The sequence below is a fragment of the Mastigoproctus giganteus genome, chromosome 6 (genome assembly GCF_048544385.1).
Source record: "Mastigoproctus giganteus isolate SK-2022 chromosome 6, ASM4854438v1, whole genome shotgun sequence".
Taxonomy (NCBI): Eukaryota; Metazoa; Arthropoda; class Arachnida; order Uropygi; family Thelyphonidae; genus Mastigoproctus; species Mastigoproctus giganteus.
In genome coordinates this window covers 168,068,633-168,096,265 of record NC_143580.1, presented here as the reverse complement: position 1 = coordinate 168,096,265, position 27,633 = coordinate 168,068,633, and the positions used below count along the sequence as shown (strand labels likewise).

Genomic DNA, 27,633 nt, shown 5'->3' with positions numbered 1-27,633 from the left:
AATCCTGAAATTTCAAAATTTCTGCTTCTGTTATTATTATTAGCTATATGGTGCAAGGAAGCCTGAGGCTTATGCTGCACCAGCCAAAAAAAAATTCCCAAGTTACCCTGAGAGAGAGAGAGAGAGAGAGAGAGAGAGAGAGAGAGAGAGAGAGAGAGAGAGAGAGTGTCAAAAGTAGAAGGAAATCATCAAGAAGAGAAAAATGATGACATCCAGCTCAGGATATCCTGGGAGTGCCAAGCCCATACATCACCAGATGTTTGACCAATCTACAAGTTTCGATCGATGTCTAGAAAGTTAAACTCCTCTATTGTAAGACATTCTGATTTATTGTCTCGCTCTATTTGTCTGTATAGTTGTTATTATAATCATCATTATAATCATCACAGTCATTTGGATTATAATATATACGCCTATTCTCATTTTTACTTTCCCAGTGCTTATGGCAAACCAACCCAACTCAACATTTCACTGTCCACCCACATCAACTAGGTGCACTACATTGGATTCTCAGTGCTTCTTAATGGAGAGCCTAACTTCTGTCCTTTCTGTACCCATTGTATTCACCATATTTAAATTCCACATCATTTATGTCTGAGTGGCACCATGTTTCTGATATTCCTACAATATGTGTGGATTCACAAATGAATCATTTTTATACTATTGTTGCATGAAGTAGCAACAAACATCATAGCTGGAGTTGCAAAGTAGTGTTTGAAGTATTTTATCAAGCATCTAAAGTGTTAAAAAATAAATAATCTGCTGGACGTTAATATGATTTTTGTCCTATTTTTGAAGACTTATTCAAATAAGTCTTTTTTTTTTTTTTTTTTTTAGAGGGTTGCCTGAAGAATCCTCTACTGAGGTGATATCTCTGGTAACAAAATGTTTGCAATGGTTTTATCTTTTACGTGTATGCAGACCTCATGTATTGATGTCACTTTCTCCTGCTGTCCAGTTCTGCCATTTATGCAGTGTCTTCTTAGCTGGTAAGTTTTTTTAATTATGTAATATACATTATATATATAATCAGAATCATTTAATTTAAAAAAATAAGCTGTTTCTTCTTGAAGGTGTTATCTACCAAAACCTGCAGTGCAAATCACTATGTTTCGCAGTTGGAATGGTGCAATCCTTTAAAAATGTTTTCTAAGTTGACACGACACCCAAATTCTTTCATTTGATGAATACATTATATATCAAGAAGTGTCACTCCAGAGAATCTTATTTCTCTCTCTCATAGGCCAGTTACTTAGAGAATGACAACAGTGTACCCACTGCTGTAGATAGCTTTTGTGATGAAAGGTTTTTGAGCAGAATTTCTTCCATGAAATCCCTGCAGATACACTGCTTTGTGTACAGCATGTGTGTTGACTGTTACGGCTGGTGTACTCTAACTAGACTGTTGTAGTGATTCTTTGGCAATTTTGGCCTTTTTTTTTTTTTTTTTTTTTTTTTTGCTAGACAGTAACAACCAACTATTCCAAGATCCCATGTCAAAATGCTTGCTGTCCTAGTTGATGTTCAACTTTGGCATGGCTAGAGTTCTGTGGAATGCTGAGAAACTCCTCCAAAACCTGTTATTCACTGTCTTACCCTGTGGCCTCTTGATAGGAAATGATACCTCTGCCTTCTGTATTTTCATTTATGCCTATATTCTATTGCATTGCCTTTAACAATGTTTTAATAACCAACAATTTGAATAAAATACTATCAAGTATTTTATTCAAATAGAATACTATCAAGTATTTTATACTGGGTATTCTCCCAGTATAAAATACTTGATAGTATTGGGGGAATCCCAGTGAACATGCCCCCCCCACATAAGAATTCTAGTGCTCAAACAGTTGGAGGTACACATTAATTGTTGGATTTAAAAAAAAAAAGAAAAAAGATTCAATATATATTGGAAATATCAGGCTTTTTGCATCTGCATGTTGGGGCATTTTCAGTTTAAGAAATGCTATGGAAAGGCATGTCACATATCTGTTATACATGATCACATGGTGATATGTCATAAAATATGGCATATCACATAATGGAATTAATTATCGAATAAATATTACTTCTCCAACTGACTTTATATAAAGAACTCCTTTAGGAGTGAGTTATAGATTATCGGGAAAAGTTACCTCCATAGCAGCAGATGCTGACAGTTTGGAGAAATTCAAAGATTAACCACATAGTTACCTATATGAGGAAGAAAGCACATAAATTTGTCTATTTTCTTATCTTTTTTTTTAAATAATTCTTTATCTTTCTTTATATATTTTTTTATTTGTTTACTATTTTTTATTTCTTATTTATTGATTTGTTTACTATTTTTTATTTCTTATTTATTTATTTTTATTATTATTATTTATTTTTTTTTTTTGATTGGTTGGTGCAGCAATAGCATGTGCATCCTTGCAATATATAGGACTAATTGGGCTGAATTAAGAACGAGAATGAGAATCTAGACCATTTGATTTTATTATTTTTTCATTTGTTATAATAAATGCTAATTTTTATAACATTTAAATAGTGTGACAGTAACTGGTGTGTATACTTGTTATTTCCCTGATGTAAATAATCATATCTCCAGTGTTTATATATTTTTACAGGTAATGATTTATTTTTACATAAAACCATTCAAAATTATATGCATATATGCATGAAGAATATGTTCGTCGCAACAAGAAGTGAAAGTATGGACCTTGATAATGTGAAATTACAAGGAATTATGTCATTCCATGAGTTGTGAGTATATATTAATTCTTTTAATCATTAAAAAGCATAAGAATGTAATATTTAAATGCTTTCATACCAGTTAGAAACCATGTAAAAACTATTTACCATCCATCCATCCATCCATATTTCAACTCCAAGTCAGCTAATTTTACATCCTCTTCATGTAGTCCCTCTATTTCCATTCTTTGCAGTGACTTATCTTCCTGTACATTTTTTTAAAATTACAATCTGCCGTATTCAAGTCCTGTGTTAGCAGTTTCTTATTTATTCTCAACTCTAAGCCTCCCACAATACTATAAAACTATACATTTGACATTCTTTTATGTCTGCAATCATGATTAAAAAATAAATGCATAAGTGCATGCTACCAAATGGATTATTTATGGTTTTCCTTCTTCTCAGTTTTTTTCCTTTATAGCTAGGTAATTTTACTACCTTTTTATAAATATATGGAACTCTGATATTAGTATTACTATTAGTACCTGGCAAATGATGCAAGAAAATAAGTTTATACAGCATCGGCCAAAAAAAAAAAAAAAAAAAACCTTTCCATTTCACCTATCTATTACCTCCAATAGTTGGTCTAGTTCTTCCTTGAGTTTATTTGAGCTAGCTATCCATTTCCACAACACAGATTTAAGTTTGTTCCAGCAATCAACCACCTGCGGCTAAAGGCAGACTTCTGCACATCTATTCTGCAACCATCCTTCCTCTGTTTCAATTTATGCCTCCTCATGTGTGTAGTCTGACAAGAGGAAGAATCCCATCATCAGCAATGAGCTTTTTCAATCCATTCAAAGCCTTAAACACCTCAATTGTATAACTTCACAGGTGCCTAGTCTCCAGATGCTGCAATTTGCAGAACTGAAACCTTTCTTGGTAAGGGTATCCTTTTGTTCCCCTCACCAATCTCATTGCCCTCCTCTGTACCCATTCCAGCAGCTCTACATCCTTCCTAAAATGTGACCTGACTAATGCTTTATACAGTGGAAAAATCATTCCTTATCCTTACTAGCAAAATTCCTGTATATCATTGACAAATCCCCATGAGCTGTCTTGGCAGCCTGTCTGCATTTCTTACAAAACTTCATATATGACTGCACAGTTGGCCGCAGATCTTTTTCATTTTCCACAACCCTGAGTGTTATTTCCACCTGGTACATTAGTCTGTGGTTACTGCTACTCATGTGCAGTACCTTGCATTTGTCAATGTTAAACTTCAACTGCCATTTCTCAGCCCATCGACCCAATTTTCATAGAATTTTTTGTTGCAGTAGCTCACCCTGATGACTGTCATAAACCACCCTGCCAACCTTTGTATCATCTGCAAAAAAAATAATAATGAACCCAGCACTGAACCTGAGGAACTCCACTAATAACATTAATCCACAAAGAGCAGTTTCCATTGATAACTACTCTGTCTTCCACTCAACCATCTCTTTATCCATAGAATAATTTGCCCTTAATGCCACACTGCTCCACTTTGTACAGCAGTATTTTATGTGCAATAGTATCAAAGGCTTTCCTGAAATCCAAGCACATGATATCAAAATTATTTTTTGCATCCAGTTCCTTGGTCAGTGCATCAAAGTGTACAATCACATTGGTCAGACAAGTATATCCCTTCACACACCCATGTTGTGTCTAAAGTATAACTGCACTTCTGTCTAGTTGGTCCTGCATCACTTCTTTAACCAGTGACTCCATTATTTTCACTGAAACAGGAATTAAGCTGACAGGTCTGTAATTGCTTGTGTTACCTTTGATCCCCCTTTGTGAATTGAGGATACATTCAAACATCTCCAATCTGCCGGGACTTCCTCTTAATCCATGGATGCTCTGATAATTATGGCTATGGGTTTGCTTATTTCCTTCACTGCCTCACTTAATATAACTGGATAGATCCCATCCACCTGAGGTGCTTTTTTACGTTTAACTTCAACAATTTCTCTTTCACTTTACTGTCAGTTATTACAAAATCACTTAGGTCCCTGTTAGAGTTTGATAAACTTCTGGATTTATCAAAATTCCAAGAATTCCTCATGTGTGAATATAGATGCAAAATACATATTCAGCAGGATCATCAACAGTTGATAGTTGAACAATCGACATCAAGTTGGCGAATATGGTTCATGCTCTTCCATCTAGTGTTTACATAAGTAAAGAAGTCTTTGGTGCTTTTCTTTGCCAGTGATTTCTCGTAATCTGCCGTGGCTTTCCTAACTTCCTTTGTGACTTGATTACAAACTAGCTAAATCTACCATAGGCTTCTGTGTCACATGATAACTTATGTGCATCCCTGTGGATCATTTATATGCAATACTGTGGAAAAGACAAAGGCATTATGTAGGATGAACATATCTATATAATATACCTATGTATATTACATATCTGTGTAATATATATATATGTAATTTCTACTCAAGTTTTTTTTAAAAATCATATGCTCCATATGATTTTTTCTCAACTCCAGGTCTCCCACAGTACTATAAAACTATACATTTGGCAACCTTTCATGTCTGCAATCATGATTAAAAAATAAATGCATAAAACATTATTCAGTTTTAAATGGTTTATTAATTCACTGAAGTAGAAATTGCAAAAGGCTTAAACCTCTACCCAAAAGAAGGCTGAATAAATATTGTTTCATTCTTGTTGAAATTTTGGATCCAACTTTGAGTATCTGTTATCAACACAAAATTGAGTAAATAACAGGTCTCCTCCAAGAAAACTTGGAGGAAACCCTTTTACCTAGTATGTCTGTGATAGGATTTGCATAATTTTATATACAAGGTCTTTCACAAATTAATGAGACTGATATTAAATTTTATTGTAAAATTTTAACAACCAAATCAAGATAGCTCCAGTAATTGTTGCCTCCAGTCATCCTTCCATCCCTGGAAGTACTGCTGGAAGTCTTCTTCTGCAAAGTGCTTCACAGATGACTCTTATTTACAACATCATTTTGGATCATTCCAAAATCCTTTTAAGGAATTCTTGATCTTTGGAAAAGAAAAGGTTATGGTAATGGATCCAGAGAATACATTGTAGGAGCTGGCATGTTTTTAGAGGTCAGAAACTGCGTAACAGACATTGCACATTGGCATGATGCATTGTCATGATGCAAATTCCAGTTTTTGGCCTCTTCAGGTCAAATGTGCAGAATCCTTTTCCATAGCAATTCAAAGCCTTCTTGGTAGAAAGTTTGGTTGACAGTTTTACCTTGAGGCATGAACTCTTTGTGCACCACTCCATACTGATCGAAAAAACAGTTGGACAACGATTTGATTCTGAATTTCCCCATTCATGCTCTCTTTCGGGCATGGCAAATTTGTGGAGTGCTATACTTCCCTCAAACTTTTTGTTTCTGGATTGACTCAAAAATCCATGTTTTTTCATCTGTTATTACATGCTAAAGCAACCCTGGTTTGGTTTCAACACAGTCAAGAAAGATCAAGGCAGATGTTCTTTCAGTTTTGCTTCTGTTCTTCAGTGAGATTTTTTGGCACAAATTTTGTGCATGCCCAAACCCTCTGTTAAAATGTCATGGCTAGCTCGGTGACTTGTGTTCAGCTCATCTACCATCAATCTCATGATCAACCATCAGTCAGACACAATCTCTCTCTCTCTCTCTCTCTCTCTCTCTCTCTCTCTCTCTCTCTCTCTCTCTGAGGCGCCTCCGTAGCCAGGTGGGAAGGAGCAGCAGTGCGTAGCACACGCTTCTTGATTAGACCGGGGTTCGAGCCCGTCACCACCAAATACGGAGGATGCGGAAAGGTTAAGGAATGACCACCGCATATCCTGGAGCAATATGGCCTTAGTTGCTAATGCTCCTAAAAACCAAACAACAACAACAACATCTCTCTCTCTCTCTCTCTCTCTCTCTCTCTCCACATTTTCCTTTGTTGTTGCCAAGAAGACAGATTCCCCTGCACATGGTTCATCTTTAACAGTTTGCATTCTTTCAAGAAGGCCTTATATCACTGGAAAACTTGGGCTCAAGACAAAACTTGATCTCCATAAGTTCTTTTCAACTTTTTGCATGTTTCTTGTCGTGATTTCATTAAGTTTAATGCAAAATTTGATGCCGTAACATTGCTCAATATTCTTCTGCTCCATTTTTCATTTTGTAGGCAACAACGTGATTGCTTGCTTCATGATGACTTGACACATGCTGAATGCAATCAGACATAACTATTCTCATGTGGTGGGGGGGAGTTTCAACCTACATTATGAATGTCGCATTTCATAAACTCAGTCACTTTAATTTTGTGACATACCTTGTAGCATAAGTAAAGAATGATACAAGGTCTTATAAAAAAGACAATAATTGTAAAATTGTAAGGCTATCACAAATGAATTGCATCATGTTGCACTATTAATAAGTAATACTTCTCTAAAAAGAGTCGTAGTGTTATTAGCACGAGGTACCACTTCCACTGGCCTTTTTGTTGCTTGTTGGTATGTCATCAGTAGAAGGCAAAACACATCACATACAGCACATAACAACCATGGGATAGTATAAATTCACAAGATGAAAGGACTACTTGTAGCTTTTTGAAGATGAGGATGTCTGTAAATAATACAGTATAGCTATGATAGGATTTGCATCCTTATTATATAGTGCAGGTAAAGAAAGATGCAAAGTCATAGGAAAAGGTGGTCGTATATTGCACTACAAATAAGTAACAGTCCTTTAAAAGAAGTATAATGTTCATTTTTTGGGAAGGGCGTATAAATTTGTTGCTCTTCTTTGTAACAAGTACAAAAAAGAGCAACAAATTAGTCAGTAGCGTAAAACTGCATTTTTTTTAAAAAAGACTAGTTCTATAAAAAATTGCACCATGTTAAAACTAGACACCTGTGAGGAGACTTCATTAAAGTGTTGGATTTAAGTGGATTGAGTACACTAAATAATGATGGCATCCATACTCTTTCTCAGATGATACACACACACACACACACACACACACACACACACACACACACACACACACACACACACACACACACACACACACACACACACTCGCGCACACATGTAAGGGATGTTAATTTAAATTTGGACAGATGTGCAGAAATTTGATTTCAACCAGATAGTAATTAATTAGTGGAATAAACTTCCATACTGATGTTGTGGAAGTAGGTCATTTGAATAAATTTAAACAAAGATTAGACAACTTATTAGAATGGATGGGAAAGTGAAGTAAGTAGTGTTTGTGAGTGTTTTTTTTTTTTTTTTTTTTTTGGCTTATGCTGCTTAAGCTTGCTTAATTACATCATTATTTTTCCATTACTAATACTAATACTTTCTTTGTAAGGGTACCCTTTGTTGCTCTTCTCTGCACTAATTAAACAGAGATCTATAGATCTGTTGCAATGAGTACAGAAAAGAACAAAAAAAACCAAACAATATTTCAGTTGTATAAAATATTGCAGCATTGCCTTCCTAAAATGAGATTTCTAAACTTGTATCCACTATTCCAGGTTTGGCTTAACCATTACCTTATACAATAGAATAGTCACCTACTTGTCCCTGTTTGCAAAATTCCTGTATATATCATTTACAGAACTCCATGAGCTATCCTAGGAGCCCACTGAAACAATTAGGGAAATTTGTGTTGTGAGGGGTATTTTAAATATCCATGATCTTGGTATGAAGAGTTTATTTGAGCAATCTGGTAACATAACTTTTCAGCATAGTCACCTTTGTAGTCTATACTCTTTTGCCACCGATGCTGCAATGCATTGCTTCCAACTGCATAGAAAGTTCCCCCAATAACATCACTGTCAATGGGAAAATGATTGCCAGCCAGGTATTTTTTCAGATTAGGAAATAGATGTAAATCTGATGGTGCTAGACCTTGTGAATATGGGGGGGATGGTCCAAGATTTCAGAGCCACACTCATGTATTATAGCCATGGCAGTGACAGACCTGTGAGCAGGCATGTTGTTCTGATGGAACAAGATCCCTTTACTGAGTTTTCCCCAGTTTGTCTTTGATGTTTTCATGCAGTTGTCTCACAAGGCCTGTGTAATATGCCCCTGTGACTGTGTGGCCTTTCTTAAGGTAATCCACTAGCAATACTCCATCAGCATCCCAAAAAACTGATGCCATCAAGAAAGTGATGGATCCACATCTCATCTGTGGTCACAAACATTGCAAGGAAATTTGCTGAATCTGCCTGAAAATGATGCAAATATTCACTTGACTTGGCACCTCTTGTTCATTTTTTATCTTCTGTCAACAACTTGGGACGCATTGTGCTGACACCTTTTCCATAGCAAGAACCTCTGTTATTATGTGGTACGCACATTCAAATGAGATTCGCAAGATGCTGGAAATGTACTGAACTGCCACTTGTCGGTCACTCATCACCAGATCGTGCACACTGTCAACAGCTTCTGGAGTGTTGGACATTGCAAGTCCTCCATAGTATAGATCATCTATCAGGCTTGGCTGCCTCTGTAGCCAGGTGGGAAGGAGCAGCAGTGCATAGCACACACTTCTTGATTAGACCGGGATTCGAGCCCATCACCACCAAATACGGAGGATGCGAAAAGGTCAGGGAATGTCCACCGCATATTCCCAATATGGCCTTAGTTGCTAATGCTCCTAAAAACCAAAATCTATCAGGCTCTCCCTCCTTTGTTTAAATTCTCCTGCTCACTTCTTAATCATAAAACAGGAATTTGCATCCTCCCACAATGCTGTAACCATATCCTCATAAATTGCCTTTGACGTTAGTCCCCCCCCCCCCTCCAAATATTGGTTGACTGGTTTTGTCCATCTTTCCTCGTTCACACAACTTTGTTGACTTTGGGACCTGTGTTTAAAAAAAAGGCCATTATTGAAACTGCATGAAACTTGGTGGGTTACTATTTTAATTGTTATACATTTTAAGTACAGAAATTTTTACACTGTCCACTACCCTTTCATACTCAAGCAAAAAACTTTTCAACCCCCCATCATAGACTGTACAATTATTCCTGTCTTTTTATTTCTCTGCTGCAGCTTGGTACCACCCAATTGGTATGTTATCTTAATCTGGAATTATTATTACCCAGAACAAGTAGTTTACATTTAGCAATGATAAACAGTTGCCATTATTCAGCACATCTCACCAATTTATCTAAGTCTTGTTGGAGTAGAAGGTGGTAGATGACTTTCATCAACCGGTGAAATACCACCACTTTGCTTATTGGAGGCTTGAAGTGGTGAAACCCATGTTTAGTCTCTAGAGCAAAGTTTCCGGCATCCCCCCCCCCCATACTTCTCCTTCAACCCATGCACGGTACTAAGTACTATAGGTTTTGATACCTTTCGTGTTTGGGGTTTTCATAAAAAAAAAAAAAAAAAAAAAAAACCATGCCAACCTTTGTATCACAACAAACTTGGACTTGATGTGCCTTCATCAGCGTCATTAATAAATAACGAAAACAGTAAGAGAGCCCACTTCCAACCATTAGCTAAATCATTAATAGAGCATTAGCAATATTCATTTTAGCTAAATCATTAATAACTGCTCTGTGTTTCCTACCATTCAACCCATCCCTTCATCTAAAGCAGTAACATGCACTTCTACCATGCTGCTTTATTTGTACAGTAGTGCATTCATGTTGAAATGGTATGAAAACTTTTACTAAAATCTAACTAAAAGACCATCCCCCTTTCCTTGCTAGTGGGAGAGACATATACATATCTCCACTCTGTAAGGTCATCCCCTAAATTCAAGTATGTTCTCATAAATATAGCTAAATATTTGCCTCCTTCTTTTACTGCTCCCTCTAATATAATTGGATAGGTTCCATCAGCCCAGAGGGATCTATTCAGTGTTAGGTTCACAGTGTCTTTTCCAGCATCGTTTCAGTTCTCAAATCATTTAACTCCCAATTACATTTAAGTGTACTTCGGCTATCTTCACCCCTAAAAAAATTTTCAGTTGTGCAAAATATTCACTTTGTAAACAACCTATACAGAATCATCAATAGTTATAGCATTCATATCCAATGGTCCTGTAGGGTTTATCCTTTTCTTCTGGAATTAACATAAACAAATAATTCTTTGCTGAATTTTCTTTGCATTTTTGAACAAAGGCCTCTCGTAATCTGCCTTAGCATGTCTAACGCCTCTTTAAATAAATCAGTCAATATCAGTTTATTGATTCTGACTCTGACCAAGACTCTGAGCATACATGTTTGCCAAGACTGAGTACAGATGCAGGCTGGTTTATACTTATTGTAGGCTTTTGTGCCTCCTGAAAATTTATTATCATCTCATGCAATTTTCTTGTCTTCCACTAGTCTCATTAATTCATCTGATATCCTTTTAGGTTTTAACTTTGCAAAAAAATCTCTTAGTAAAAATACCTAATAGCTTCTGTGATTACATCACTGAGCCTTCCTGTTTAGCATTTGCTAACATTATCAGATGGTTCCTTAACTTGAAGAGGTTTAATACATGAAATCACTGCCAATAATCAGATCAAGAGTGTTTTCTTGTTACCTCTCTAACTTTCTGATATAGAAAACTGTCATCCTACCAATCCACAAGTTGAAACCAGTATTTGAAAAGTTCAAATCTCCCATGATTAGACATTCTAATATACTGGCATACCCCTAAATACCACTAAATAATTAACATATAAGTAAACTCTTTCATATATGTTAATTATTTAGTGTGCAGTGCCATAAACACTGGGAAACCAAAAATGAGAGAGTTTACTTATGCATGGGTAATGTACACATATCATTTTTACTACCAAGGTAGTTTTGATGCATCGTTTTAATTATATCTCATATTGTGAATACCTTCACAATGAGTTTCCATGGTATTGCACTACCTCAAATAAGTAATGCTTCATCTATGGAGAAGACTAATGTTACTTATTCTCAGCAGACACCACCACCCAGGTGACACCGTTTAAAAGCTTATTGGCTTCTTATTGGTTAGTGGGCAGGTACCCTGTTGTTGCAGTAGTGACAACCCAGTTATGAAGTATAACTCCACAATATGAGAGATGCCTGATTGGGTGCATGGTTTAATCTAAAAGATATTTCTTGGCTAAATGCCTAAGAGTATGAAGGAGTTTACTTATGCATGGGTAGTAGAAATGATGTGTGTGCATTACCCATGCATAAGTAAGCTCCTTCATACTCTTAGGCATTTAGCCAAGAAATAACTTTTAGATTGAACCAAGCACACCATCAAGCAGCTTTCATATTGTGGAGTTATACTTCATAACTGAGTTGTCACTATTCCAACAACAGGGTACCTGCCCACTGATGAGATGCCAATAAGCTTCGAAACAGTGCTGTCTGGGTAGTGGTATCTGCTGAGTAACATAAGTAACGTTAGTCTTCTCCATAGGTGAAGTGATACTATTTCAGGTAGTGCAATACCGTGGCAACTCATTGCAAAGGTATTCACAATATGAGATATACAGGCAACCCTTGTATAACACGGTACTTCTGCAACACGGTTTTGCTCTATCACAATTAAAGAATTGTGGAAAACCTCGTATAACGTGGTATTTTTCTGCTTTTGTGTGAGGGAAACCTGCTATTTTGTTTTGGATGTAATTTTTCAACGTTTCCATTCTTTTATGTGAATCCCCACTTTTGGCTCACTAATTGTTATACAAAAAAAAAAAAATTATTGAGAAATCCCCGTGTTAGGTTCTGTGCTATTGAACTTGTGGAAAAATCTAGATTTGAAAGTTTTATTACTATTGAATAATGTTCCAGGCCATCCAAAAGATCCAAATATTAAAGTAATGTTCCTACCACCTATTACAACTTCTTTAATTAGATCAAGGCATTATATCTACCTTTGAAACTCATTACATCAGAAAATCGTTACAATGGATTTTGGAAAAAATTGATTCCTAATTGAATTGATGGGAAATTGGAGTGATGGAAGCATGGAAACATTTTTCAATAGTGGACTGTATCAGAAGCATAGCTTTATTGCTCAAAGAAGTAAAACAATCAACATTAAATGCGTGTTGGAAAAATGTATGACCAGAGTCAATTCATTCAGGAAATATGGTAGAACCGGCATAAAACATAATCAATGCAGTAGTAGAGCTTGCTAAGTCAGTAGGAGGGGGAAGGTTTTGATGATATGACTACTGAAACCCTTGTGGCACAGTTGGTAGAATCGCCATCCTTCCCACATTACATGGAAAAGACCTAAGTTTAAATCCTATCAACGATGGGGGGGGGAATTTTTATGGATCTCTTTTTGCAACGTGGCTGACTTAGTTCGTCTCAGGCGAGGGTAGCATGTTTTTTCCTCCCGGAAACTCGGGTTTTTCATCCAGCAAAATCGAAAATGGAACTCAGAACACACAATTTATGGACAATACACGGCCTTAGTCACCAATGCTCCTAAAAAAAAGATATGATTACTGAAGACATTCAAGAATTACTGGTAGAAAAAGAGGCTGGCAAAGCAGATTTGGTGGAAATGGCACTGGAGGCAAATCAAATTAATTAAGAGAATGCAGCACAGTTTAAAATTCTGCTGGACTATCAAATTTTATACTAAAAAGTATATGGAAAGGCATAACGTTAGCCGAGCAATTAGAATCTTATTTTTTGAATTCAAATTCTTCAACTGAAAACAGCCAAAGTTCAATGGCTTGATGAAATGGTGTATTTTTGTTAGCTCTTGGAATGTAATCCCCCTTTTTGTACTGGTTCTTAGTCCTGTAAAGGTTTTGCACTACACAAGATTTTATAGGAACTTAACTACCATGTTATATGAGGGTTACCTGTAATTAAAACAATGCATTAAAAACTACCTTGGTAGTAGAAATAATGTGTGTCTGCATTACTACTGCATAAGTAAACTCCCTCATACTCTTAGGCATTTGGCCAAGAAATATCTTTTAAATTAACATATAGTTCCCATTTTAGAGAATTGTTACTTCTTAATGGCAGTATAAAGCAACTTGTCATCACGTCCTTACAGTTTGACATATCAGTGCCTTTTCTTAAGACATTTTACATCTTTCTTTACTGTTCTAATACCAATGATGCCAATCCCATCATAGTAATCTATAATGTAATCTATTATTTACAGAGAGATACAGTTTTTTCTTAGCTAATATTCAAAAATTACTACTGACACCTTTTGATATCTGTGAATCCTTTAAGATTTTTTATTCCATCACTGGGTTGTAATACACTACACTGGAGGTACCTAGCCTCCCACCAATGAGGTGCTAACAAATACCATAACAGCCATCTGGGATTGGGTGATGGGCACTGCATACAAATAAGTAACATTATAGTAATATTATTTAGTATTAGTATTTGTTGTAGCACCATCCCCTCTAATAATATTAAATGCTTTCTTAAATTTATTCAAACTACCCACCTCCAAAACATCAGGTAGAAGTTTGTTCTAACAATCAGTTACTCTCCATCTAATTGATTCACAGTAAATCTAATTTCTGCACATCTCTCCTGCAACCATTCTTTTTCAATTTAAATTTATTTTCCCTTCTTATGTGTGGCATCTGAGAAAGAGTAAAGATGTCATCGATATTTAGTGTACTCAATTCATTTAAAGCCTCAAGTCTCCTTACAGGTGCCTAATTTTCAGCTGCTGAAATTTGCAGTAGTCTTTCGTTGGTAAAAAAAAAACCCAGGGGGCTCACATCTGGTGAGTATGGGCCTGGCACACCCAGGGTCCTGAGCTGGATATCATCATTCTTCTCTTTCTTGGTGATTCCCTTCTAATTCTGACTCTTGTTTTCTCTCTCTCTCTCTCTCTCTCTCTCTCTCTCTCTCTCTCTCTCTCTCTCTCTCTCTCTCTCTCTCTCTCTCTCTCTCTCTCTCTCTCTCACTCAGGGTAATTCAGATATTTGTTTTTTTTTTTTGGCTGGTGTATCATAAGCCTCAGGCTCTCTTGCACCATACAGCTAATAATAATAATAATAAAAAGTACCCTGACTAGTCTTGTTGCTCTTCTTTGCACCTGGTATATAAAGGTAGATGTAAGAGGTAATTATCATTTTCGAAAGGGTGTTGTCTGGCTGGTGGCACTACTGAGAATAAGTAAGAATAGTCTTACTTACTTAGGAAGAGTTACTTATTCCAAGTGCTAGATTAGGCAACTCATTCTGAAGGATTTCACAATATGAGAATGCTGCTAATGAATGAGGTTTGCTACACACAGTTACATTGCTTTGCACTAACTTACACATATGTAATGTTCCTGTGGCCTGAGCCTTTTGCCCCAGATTAATATAATGTTGAAATACTGTACGCCTTTTGGCATCTCTCATATTGCTCAAATATTTCACAACTGGGTTGTCACTTCTTACACTCGGGGCCTTTCCCACCCATTGAGAAATCTCCAAAATAGTGCTGTCTGGATGGAGGCACTCAACTGAAAGTAAGTAACAGTAATCTTGTCTACTTGTAAAGCATTACTTATTCAAAGTGCAAGAGCAGGCAACTCATTGTGAAGGAGTTCACAATATGTGATATATATGGTAACAATGCTGCTTATGAAAACTTATTTTTGCTTTCTTGAAGTCTGTTACATATAAATGTTTGCCCTAGCTTATATGCCTTAAAATATGGCAATCTCTTTTTGTAATCCAATTAGTTGGTTAAAATATTCTAAGAACTTTTGAGCAGAAGGACATTCTGTCATTCTGAGAATGGGAATATATGAATATTTCATTAGTAATAAAATTTTATTGCATAATCATAACATTGAAAGAGCTGTAGTGTATTTTTTTGTGTTCCTTCCTATAAATAATACTTAGTTTCACCTAACATAGGACCTTGGAATATTTATTTATTCATATTTTCATCTAGTTACAATATGAGCAAGCACCCTAACAGTACATGTAGTTTGCATTTTTGATTATACCTTGTGTATTACACACGCACACTTACTGTTTTAAAAATTCAGCCAGCAACTGGGAGACCTTGTTCTGTTATTGTTTAGGTATATCACAGTAAGGACTCTTAAGATGAATATCTCATATCTAGACAAGTCCAGTGATATGCTCCCAGAATGATTTAGGCAATTTGATTACCTTTGTTACACACTGTAAAAATAATACTGTAAGACAGCATGGCATGCCCATAGCCATTCATCTGTAGTATAGCAAAGGAAACACACAACAGGAAAATTCCTTTGATAAAGATCTTTCTCCAAATTTTTGAAAAAAAGACCTTTGTCAAAAGTTTGATTTATTTGTTTGTTATATTTGTTTGATTTATAAATTACCAGTAATATGAATTATTTGAATATTGCATATATATAGATTTTTGAATTTCCTGGAGAGCTCTTATCCACTTTCTTACATCCTCTTATTGCTCAACCATATGACCTCTTAAGTTTACTAATTCTTGTGAGCCCATTGACAGTGGGCTCACAAGATACATCTTGTGAGCCAATTGACAGAGTCCATTCCAGTTTTTCAGTTATTAGCATTAGCAGAGGCATACAATGCAAGAAAGCAAGCTTATGCAGCATCAGCCAAAAAAAACCCCTCCCATTTCATCCCTCCATTCGTTCCAAATGCCTGTCAAGCTCAGCCTTAAATTTATTTAGACTATTAGCTTCCACAACAAAAGATGGAAGCCTGTTCCACCAATCAACTACCCGCTGGCTAAAGGCAAATTTCCGCACATCTCTTCTACAACTATCTTTCCTCAGTTTGCTCAACCCATTCAAGGCCTTATACACCTCAATCAGATGATCTCACAGGTGCCTAGTCTCCACGCACTGCAGTTTGCAGAACATAAGCCTTTCTTGGTAAGAGCACCCCTTTGTTCCCATCACCAATCTTGTTGCCCTTCTTTGTACTCGTTCCAGAAACTCTACATCCTTCCTAAGATGAGGCTCCAGACCTGTACACAGTACTCTAGGTGTGGCCTGACCATTGCCTTGTATAACAGGATTATCACCTCCCTGTCCCTGCTAGCAAAATTCCTATATATCATTGACAAAACTCCATGACCTGCCCTGGCAGCCCGTCTCCACTGCTCAGCAAACTTCATATTTGGCTGCACAATTACCCCCAGGTCTTTTTCACTTTCCACTTCCCTGATTGTAGTACCACCCAGTTGATGCGTTTTTTCTTCGGTTATTGCTATCCATATGCAGTACTTTGCATTTGTCAATGTTAAACTCCAGTTGCCACTTCTCAGCCCATTTCCCCAACTTATATAGATCCAGTTGGAGTAGTATACTGTCATTACTGTTGTTAACAACCCTGCCAACCTTTGTATCATCTGCAAATTTGAACATTAAACTTACTATACCTTCATCAATATCATCGATAAATATGCAAAATAACAATGGGCCCAACACCGAACCCTGGGGAAATCCACTAATAACATTTGTTCATGCAGTGTCCATTGATTACCACTCTCTGTTGTCTCCCACTCAACCATCCCTTTATCCATTGTAGCAGTTACCCTTGATGCCATACCTCTCCAATTTGTACAGCAGTCTTCCATGTGCAACAGTATCAAAAGCTTTCCTGAAATCCAAGTATATGATATCAAATTTATTTTTGGCATTCAGTTCCTTTGTGACCACATCATAGTAACCAATCAAGTTGGTCAGACAAGACCTCCCTTTGACAAACCCATGCTGTGTCTTAACAGTTCTGCAGTCTTGTCTAGATGATCCTGCAATGCTTCTTTAACCAGTGATTCCATTATTTTCCCCAGAACCCAAGTTAAACTAACAGGTCTGTAGTTACTTGTGTCACCTTTTGAAACTCCTTTGTGAATTGGTGATACATTTGCACACCTCCAGTCCATGGAGACTTCCGCTGAGTCCAATGAAGCTCTCATAATTACGGCTAAGGGTTTGCTTACTTCTTTTGCTGCCTCCTTTGATATAACTGGATAGATCCCATCCACCCCAGGTGCCTTTCTTATGTTTAACTACAACAATTTCTCCACCACTTTATTCTCAGTTATTACAAAATCATTTAGCTCCCTGATAACGTTTGATAAACTTCTGGCACTCCCCTCATTGAATAACTCCTCGTGTGTGAATGTAGATGCAAAATATTCATTCAGTTTATCAGCTACCTAAGCATGAATAGTCAATAGTCATCAATAGTCAACCAATCTATGTTAAGTGGTCCAATCTGATTCATCCCTTTCCTTGTAGAGGCCGACCGGGCTAGCCGGGTGGGTAAAGTACCTGCCTAGCAACCCAAAGGTCACGGGTTCGAATCCCGCCTAGGGCTTGGATCAAAGTACTGCAAAAACCTTGGGAGGTGCATTATGGCCACAGAAGCCGATGCGCCAACAACTATCAAAAAAAAAAAAAAAAAAAAAATCCTTGTAGAGTTTACATAAGTAAAGAACTCCTGTCTGTTTTTCTTTGCGCCCTTTGCAAAGATTTCAAATAATCTGCCTTCGCCTTCCTAACCTCCTTTGTGACTTGATTACAGACTAGTTTATACCTGCCATAGGCTTCTGTGTCACCTGATACTTTATATGCGTCCCATACATTCTTCTTCTCTGCCACTAGCCTCATTAATTCATCTGACATCCATTTTGGTCTAAACCTTGAACAGTATTTCTTAGTTGGAATGAAAAGCCTTGTAGCCTCCAAAATTAAGTCCCGGAAGGCTTCCCATTTAGAATTCACTGTTGGTAACATCCTCATCATTTGATCCCACTGTACAGAATTTAAAAACTCTCTGAGACCTCTGTAGTCACCTTTACGAAAGCAAAAGCCCCTCCCTTTAGCCTTGATGGTAGTTACATCTTTAAATAATTCCCACATGAATACATTGTGATCACTGTCGCCCAGTGGTTCCTTTATCTGCAGATTCTTAATGCGTGAAGAATCACTACTGATAATCAGATCAAGAATATTACTCCCTCTGGTTGTCTCTCGAACATGTTGCTGTTGAAAACAGTCATCCAATAAATCCACAAAAGTCTTGCTAGTGTGCAAGTGACACCCACAAGTTCCAGTTAATATCTGGAAAGTTAAAATCTCCCATTATAAGACATTCTGATTTACTGGCCCACTCTATTTCTCTGCACAATTGCTCATTATACTCATCAGATTCATCAGGCCTATAAAACACACCTACTCTCATTTTTTCCTTTTCCAGTGCTTATTTCACACCAAACAGACTCAACACTGGATTGTCCACCAACATCAATTGGATGCACTTCCTTAGATTTTATGGTGCCTCCGTAGCCAGGTGGGCAGTAGCAGCAGTGCGTAGCACACGCTTCTTAATTAGACTGGGTTTCGAGCCTGTGACCACCAAATACGGAGGATGCGGAAAGGTCAGGGAATGACCACCACATATCCCCGGAGCAATATGGCCTTAGTTGCTAATGCTCCTAAAAACTAAATAACAAACAAAACAAAACAACAAACCATAACCCCTCCTCCCTTCCTATCCTTCCTATACACATTGTACTCCCCAAATTCCAACTCTGCACTGCCTATATCTGTGTTACACCACGTCTCTTTGCTTCGCAGCTCTAGTCTGGGTCATGATTTCCGTTTAAATACAATTTAATTAACAATGAAATTTAATAAGATTAATAATATTTTTGATTAATTGATAATACTATAATAAGCTTAACAGATTCTTAATACAATGCTTCGTATTACTCTATCTAGTTTTACTTTATACCTTCGCTCAGTTCGAGAAATATATACGATAAGCTATTTCTTATCGACTACAATCTACAGTATGGCGGCTAGTTCAACAATGAATATAATTACGATCTGGCCTCTCTGCCTCCTCAGAAAGAAACTGGTAGTTAGAGGGATAGTTAGATAGCTATAAAATAGTCCAACTGTCAAATGCTTATGCATTTATTTCAGATCAAAGGATCCAATCTGACCATGAATTTTTGGGCTGGATGTGATCCTGGAATTAATACACATATGAACATTAGTGTGCATGTTGATAGAGCAAACCCATGCTACCACGAAACATTGCCCACGGTTAGCTTTTCACTGCAATAAAACAGTTACAATAAATTTCTGAGAAGAAAAAGAACATTAATAAACCATTTGGATAGTTATAGAATTAATTTATTGCAAAGTGCTTTGCTTAGCAATAAATTGAAACAGAATCCAGAAACATCAGCATGTTTCTGGATTCTGTTTTGAATCTTGTCATCAGACCTAATTAAACTTTGTTAAAGAAATTAATCAATTTTAATTATAATTTTCATAATTTATAGAAATTTATTTATTTATTTGTTATTCTTTGTTGAATCATTACCTTTTCACCTAGACCAGTGTCGTGCAAACTTTTATGTCCCTGGACCTCTTTTGGTTTCTGGCTTTACCTGCAGATCACCAGCATTTGTTTTATTCTTGATAATTAAACATAGTGATTGACATACAAAAATATATCTAACCTACTTTAAAAATTTGTCCCATAATAATTTCTAAATATATAAATTTAAAAAATAAAATAAAAAAATCTGTCCACATGTTTCTTTGCGATCTGCTCAGTACACAGGCACTTATATCTTGGCTTGCAGAAATGCTAAAAGATGCAGAGAGGAAGTCTCTAACAGCTTATCTTTCAGAATTAGTGTAATGAATAAGCTATATAATTTGTTCGTGGGATACATAAAGAGCAACGAGTCTACCTTCTCATCACCACCACAATTTGTCCATGGGTCCTAAGGGAATCAACAGACCACCGTTTGCATTCCACTGATCTAGATGCCATTTTTACAACTTATTACAACTGCTTACTTATAATTTATTTGTACTATTCTCTGTTTTTTTTTTTTCTTTTAAGCTATGCCGAATTATTGTCCCAATTTCAAGCCGTGTCATATGGTGATCATCTGTTTGCTAATTTTGTGATTGTTCCTCTTCAACAGAAATATGATAATTTCTGGAAAAAGCAACTGCTTACTGAACATCTTGATGCTTTACGCATTCTTGGGATTCCTCTACTAGAGGTAATTTAATACATATTGAAATAGTTTGTATTGTTCTGTTGTGTTTTTATAGAAATAGAAATTTATTTATTTGTTATTCTTTGTTGAATCATTACCTGTTCACCTAGATCAGTGTCTGATCTGTATTAAAAAAATTTTCTCATTTATGAAAGTTTGCAAGTATGCATTAATATTGCATACCTGCCAACTTGTTTGGCAGGCTTGCTTTCTTGCATCATATGCCTCAACTAATGCTATTCAAGTTGGACTGTAAAGCAGAATGTTAAACACAGAAAAACTTGCATGCCGTAGTGGTATCTCTTTGAGTTGCTACAATAAGCACACACTGCAAATTTGTGCAACATTGGTGAAAAAGAAATACATACTAAATATTTTATCCCATTGATCTTTTATAAGAATACACCATCTTCAAATTAGTGAGACTCATAAAGATTCATAATTTTTGAAATTTTATGGAATTTAATTTATCTTTTCCCCTTTAAGTACTTCCATGCACAAGTGCATGGAAGTACTTAAAGGGAAAAAAGTTAACACCACTTGGACCACATAGTAAAGATTTGAGGGTGATTCATGGCCTTTATGTTTGATATCCCTTCCCCATCTAGACTATCAGTTAAACTTTCCACAGAAATAACAAGCAACTTTATATATAAATTGATATTTGCTATTCTGTTAAAAGTAAGAAAATCTTATAATATGACTGATTTTTTCCTTAATGTATGCAATATTAGCTGCACAGTAGAACAGGTATGAGAGCTTGCTGAAGAGTAATGTCTATTTTTATTTCTAAAAATCAGGTAAGGATATTACAGCTAAACAAAAACAGGCATGTATACCATGTCTCATTCTGTCTTCAGCACTTTTGTGATGCTGCCATGAGAGAATTGTAACTCTTGTTGATGTAATAATGCTTCATAGTTACCATGACATCATGGTCTGAGAAAAATATATTCCCAGAAATGTTCCTTAAGCATTATAGATTATTATGTTGACGCACACACAAAATGGAGTAAATGCAAAAGTTTGATAGAGCCAAATCTGATATGTATAATAGATGCTCAGTACACAGGCACTTATATCTTGGCTTGCAGAAATGCTAAAAAGTGGACAGAGGAAGTCTCCTAACAGCTTATCTTTCAGAATTAGTGTAATGAATAAGCTATATAATTTGCCATTTCACTGCCAGCTTTCGCAGTGAAATGGCAAATTTCTTTTGTTATTTGTGCACTGGTGTAAGGCAATGCACTGCCATGCTGATAGAGAATAATCTGCATGTCTGGTTGAACTCTGTGAATCAGTTTTGTTAGAGTTTTGATGTAGTGCTCGTGTTAATGGTGGTACCAGTTGGCATGAATTCTGAATAGACTACATTGCTAATGTGAAAAAAGGGTAGGCATATTTCTTCAAAAAATATGCTTAGATTTGCGAGTTTCTTTTGTGAGTGCTGCTGAACTTTTGTGATGGTATTCCATTGACTTTTTTTTTATTTTTTTATTTGTTTGTTTTTGTTTTTCCATTTAATGGTATACTCAGTTCTTGTTTTTGATCAGTATTGCATAAGAATTCTTCATCTCACAACAGCATATCTCCACAAACCTTAGTTCTCTTTCTCTTTCTCTCTTCCTCCCCCCCCTACCATTTGAGGCCGAAGGAGTTCTTATAAGCCTCTTCATTCAGGGCTGCAGTTAGCTGATCTCATATGGCGGGAGTAGAGTTTTTATCTATGAGTTATTCCAAGTTTTTTTAGCCCCAGTATTAGTGTGTACAAGATGTATGCATTACACTTGTACATACATAATACACAATCAAACCATATGAACTGTGTAATATAAGAACTGGTGCACAATATAACCTTAGTAGTTGATGTACAGGAGCAAGAATCTGAATGTCTTATAAATAGGCATTATTGGTTATTTTCTGTTGTTGCTAGTTAAAATTTACCTGTTTTGTTGCTAGTCTTCCATTATGTGGTTGACTTGCAATTTGGCTTTTCTGCTGTGTTCAGTACTTACTCACTCATCCCAGCAGTGAATAGTACTTATATCTGCACAGTCATTGCTATACTCAGCTTTCATTCGCCTAATAGATGAAACTGTTTGGATAAGAAACTAAATAACTGCACAGCACTTCATCTTTAGATGATGTGGAGATGGTTCAGATCTTCACATCATCAGCATATGAAATGTGGAGTGCATTCATTAGCAGTAGAAGGTTAATAATGGCAGAAAATAGATATGCGGTGGTCATTCCCTGACCTTTCCGCATCCTCCATATTTGGTAGTCACAGGCTCAAACCCCGGTCTAATCAAGAAGTGTGTGCTACGCACTTCTTGATTAGACCGGCCTGATCTGCTCCTGCCCACCTGGCTTCGGAGGCACCCCTAATTTCTAATGAAAGCAAGTAGATTTCCATGCATCCTATAAAAGTCTTCCAACAAATTAGGTGATATAGATCAAATTGCATCAATGGCAGGTGACACATATATGTAAACAAGATCAAACTGAAATTTCAAATTAAATGCTTAGTAATTAAATTAAATAATTAGTAATAGCACTAATTTTTTACCATTATGTATACAGTGGGGTATGCTAGAACAAACATAATTGGTTCTAGAACCTCGATCGTTATAGCATCTGTTCATTCTAGCATACATTGAAATATATGTATTTAGGGGTAATCCGTTCCAGGCCCACAGTCTAGAGCAAAGTTACCATCCAATACAATGATTAAAACAGGAAAAATATAATACAAAATTAAAAATATAAGTGTAAAAGTAATATAAAATTAATTTATTTAACTTTTATACGCTGTACATAAAATTTGAAAAGCATAAACAATATTCCCCCAATGAAAATATAAACCAACTTTCCCTAATAAAAATCATAAAAAATCACATAGAGGTGGAAGGAGAGGAGTCATCGTTCCTACTCATCTTGGGTGACTGTCCTGTGGGAGGTTCATCAGTTGGAGCGTGTTTGTCCACCTTTTTGAAGAATGAATCCAAGCTTGACTGCTTTATTCTGGATTTTTGGACCCTCCAAAAGTGGGCCATCAAGGTGTCATTAAAATGATTAAGGCCCATTTCCACAGCGGCAATATCCAGGTGATAATCTTTTATAAGTTTGGATAGTTTATTCCAGCAAGAGAACACCGCTTTAAAGTCCTCAGCTGAAATGCTGTGACTTTTTTCTTTGTCCCTGAAAGCTTTCCTCTTCTTCATTGTGAAGTTCTGCTAGCTCCTCAAATGATAGCTCCTTCCTGTGGTCCTCCATGTCCCCCTCATTGATATCCAGGCTCTTCCTCCAACTGTCGAATGCCTTTGAAGTCTCTTGGAGCCACAATGGCCTCCAAGCCGAATTTAAGCACCTAACAGAAACCTCCTTCCAAGTAGGAAAACATCATCCGCTATATTGAAGTGACCCTTCCAAAAGTCCTTCAGAGTCACATCACTGGAAGAAGTGGCCTCAAAACATTTCCTGAACAGTGCCTTAGTGTAGAGTTTTTTAAAATTAGCGATCACCTGCTGGTCCATAGGCTGGAGGAGAGGCGTCGTATTAGGTTGCAAGAAGCGAACCTTGATAAAAACTACTCATCTGGTAATTCTTCCATCAAATTAGGAGGGTGGGCTGGAGCATTGTCCGTGACCAAAAGAACCTTCAATGGAAGATCCTTCTCACTAAGGTAGTCATGGACAGTGAGACCAAACATCTCAATCACCAAGTCAGAGAAAAGACTCCTTGTCATCTAAGCCTTGTGGTTGGAACTCCACAAAACTCCATGGCAGTTTTTCCTGGTGTTTTTAAAAGCTCTGGGGTTCTCCGAATGGTACACAAGCAGTGGTTTGACCTTGCAGTCACTCGAAGCATTGGCACAAAAGAGCAGTGTAAGTCGGTCTTTCATTGGCTTATGACCAGGCAAGGTAGTCTCCTCCTTCATGATATATGTTCTGCGTTGCATTCTCTTCCAGAAAAGGCCAGTTTCGTCGCAGTTAAACATCTGCTGCGAAAGAAAACCTCCATCCTTAATTATTTTCTTAAATTTCTCACTATGTTGCTCTGGCGCATAATGGCCTATAGCTGCCGTTGCACCGTAAAACATACAACAACAACAACGATGTTGCTCAACAGCATCCCTTTCTGCACTGGCAGCCTCACCACACTGTATAATCCAGTCCTTTTCCTAAATCCAGTAAACCACCCCTTGGTGCCAAAAAACTCCTTCACAGAACCAGTACTTGTACTAGGAGCCTTAGCACCAAGTTCCTCAAACAATTGTTTGGCCTTTTCACAAATAATAACCTCACTGACACTATCAACTGCCATTTGTTTTTCATTAATCCACACTAATAGAAGAGTTTCCATCTTTTCTGTGATATTATGTGAACTGCTTAACCTAGAGATTCCCTTCGCAACCTGTGCACTTTTTATTTCTTCCTTGTTTTTCAAAATTGTTGTTGATTTAGCCATACCATATTCAGCACTTAGATCTCCTACACTTTCTCGTTTGGAAATTATTTTTTCTTAATGTCTATAAGTTAATTACCTTTCTTGCTCTATTTTGCCGGTTCATGGTTAAAATTATATAGCAGAATAATTAAAAAATATATTTTCACTGCTAAAGAGCAAATAAGCAGATAACTGAACTAAACTAATAACTGAATCTTACAAACAATAACAAAGATGATAACTGATGCTCTAATCAAAGTGGGAAATTAGAGCAGGAAGCGCTCTGATCAACATGTCATGCACATGCACATGCTACGACGGCTGATAGTATTTCTCCGCATTCGTTGTAGCATCCTGATTTTATTGTTCAAAAACTGTTCATTGTAGCATACCTGACTGTATTAGTGAAATTAGAATTCATGAGGTGAAACAGGAAGAATGGATTTCCAAAAACATATTAACAGAGAACAAATTGCCGATATCCCCACCTTTTTAAATTTTTTGGTATAAAAATCTTGTGAATTATAAAAATTAAATAAGCATACCAGATGTGAGCAAAGTATACTAGTATTAGTATTAACCATATGATGCAAGTCCTAAGCTTCAGCTGTGCTGGCCAAAAAAATAATAATAATAATAAATAAATAAATAATTAAATATCATGAAAACTGCTTATTTGACTCAATGTCTCTTTTAGGTCTAATCTCCATACTTGAGCACAATATTCCAATGTGGTGCCTTATAATTTCCTTATTATGGTGTGATTATGACCTCCTATCTCTATAAGCAAATGTTTTTTGATAAATCAACGACAGGATACCATAGGTCTTCCTTGCCACCTATCTACACTACTCAGTGAACTTTAGCATTAGTAGAGGCATATGATGCAAGAAAGCAAGCTTATTCAGCATCAGCCAAAAAAAAAAAAAAAAAAAAAACCACAACCACTACTCCCATTTCACCCCTCCGTTCGTTCGAAATACCTGTCCAGCTGAGCCTTAAATTTGTTTAGGCTATCAACTTCAACAACAACAAGTGATGGAAGTCTATTCCACAAACCAACTGCTCGCTGGCCAAAGGCAAATTTCCGCACATCTATCCGACATCCGTCCTTCCTCAATTTGAATTTATGCCCTCTCAGGCGATTATTCTCAGCAAGAGGAAGAATCCCATCAGCATTGAGCATGCTCAAGCCATTCAAAGCCTTATACACCTCTATCAGATCACCTCGCCGATGCCTAGTCTCCAGACTCTGTAATTTGCAAAACTTAAGCCTTTCTTCGTAAGAGCAACCCTTTGTTCCATTCACTAATCTTGTTGCCCTTCTCTGTACTCGTTCCAGCAGCTCTGCATCCTTCTTGAAATGAAGCCTCCAGACCTGTATACAGTACTCAAGGTGTGGCCTGACCAATGCCTTATACAAGGGAATAATCACATCCCTATCCCTGCTAGAAAAATTCCTGTATATCATTGACAAGACACCATGAGCTACTCTTGCAGCTCGTCTGCACTGCTCAGACAACTTCATATCTGCCTGCACAATTACCCCCAGTTCCTTTTCATTCTCTACCACTGTCAGCGTAGTACAACAGAGTTGATACGTTGATCTGGGGTTACTGTTTCCCATATGTAGTACTTTACATTTGTCAATGTTAAACTTCATTTGCCACCTCTCAGCCCATCTGCTCAACCTTTCCAGATCCTGTTGCAGCAGCATAGCATCAGTAGTGTCCTTAACAATCCTGCCAACCTTTGTATCGTCTGCAAACTTGGACATTAAGCTTAATATACCATCATCAATATCATTTATAAATACAGAAAACAACCATGGACCCAACACTGAACCCTGAGGAACTCCACTAATAACATTATTCCACGTTGAGAAGTGTCCATTGATTACCACTCTCTGCCACTCAACCATCCCTTTATCCATAGCAGCAATTTGGCTCCAATGCGACACTGCTCCAATTTGTGCAGCAGTCTTCCATGCACAACAGTATCAAAAGCCTTTCTAAGATCCAAATATATAATATCAAAGTTATTCCCTGCATCCAGTTCTTTTGTGACTACATCATAGTATCCAATCAAATTGGTCAGACAAGACCTGCCCTTAACAAAACCATGCTCTGTCTGAGCTATAACTGAATTCTTGTCTAGGTGATCCTGCAGTGCTTCTTTAACCAGTGCCTCCATTAATTTTCCTGGAATCGAAGTTAAACTAATAGGTCTATAATTACTTGTGTCAGCCTTTGAGCCTCCTTTGTGAATTGGGGTTACATTTGCACATCTCCAGTCTATGGGTACCTCCCCTGAGTCCAAAGAAGCTCTCATAATTATGGCTAGGGGTTTGCTTACTTCCTTTGCTGCCTCCTTTAATATAACTGGATAGATCCCATCCACCCCGGGTGCCTTTTTTATGTTTATCCTCAACAATTTCTCCTCCACTTTCCTCTCAGTTATTAGAAAATCATCTAGCTCACTGCCAATGTTTACTTCAC

The 27,633-nt window shown here is 36.8% G+C and overlaps 1 protein-coding gene across 1 annotated transcript in view; it reads left to right on the top strand.

Moving 5' to 3' along the window:
• LOC150084737 (RNA polymerase II-associated protein 1) overlaps positions 1-27,633 on the top strand; it is a 630,471-nt gene that overhangs the window by 534,115 nt on the left and 68,723 nt on the right. The window contains exons 29-31 of the mRNA XM_090376342.1: positions 838-989; positions 2,604-2,739; positions 20,524-20,689. Coding sequence (XP_090232468.1) covers positions 838-989; positions 2,604-2,739; positions 20,524-20,689 — 454 coding nt within the window. The remainder of the gene's footprint in view (positions 1-837; positions 990-2,603; positions 2,740-20,523; positions 20,690-27,633) is intronic.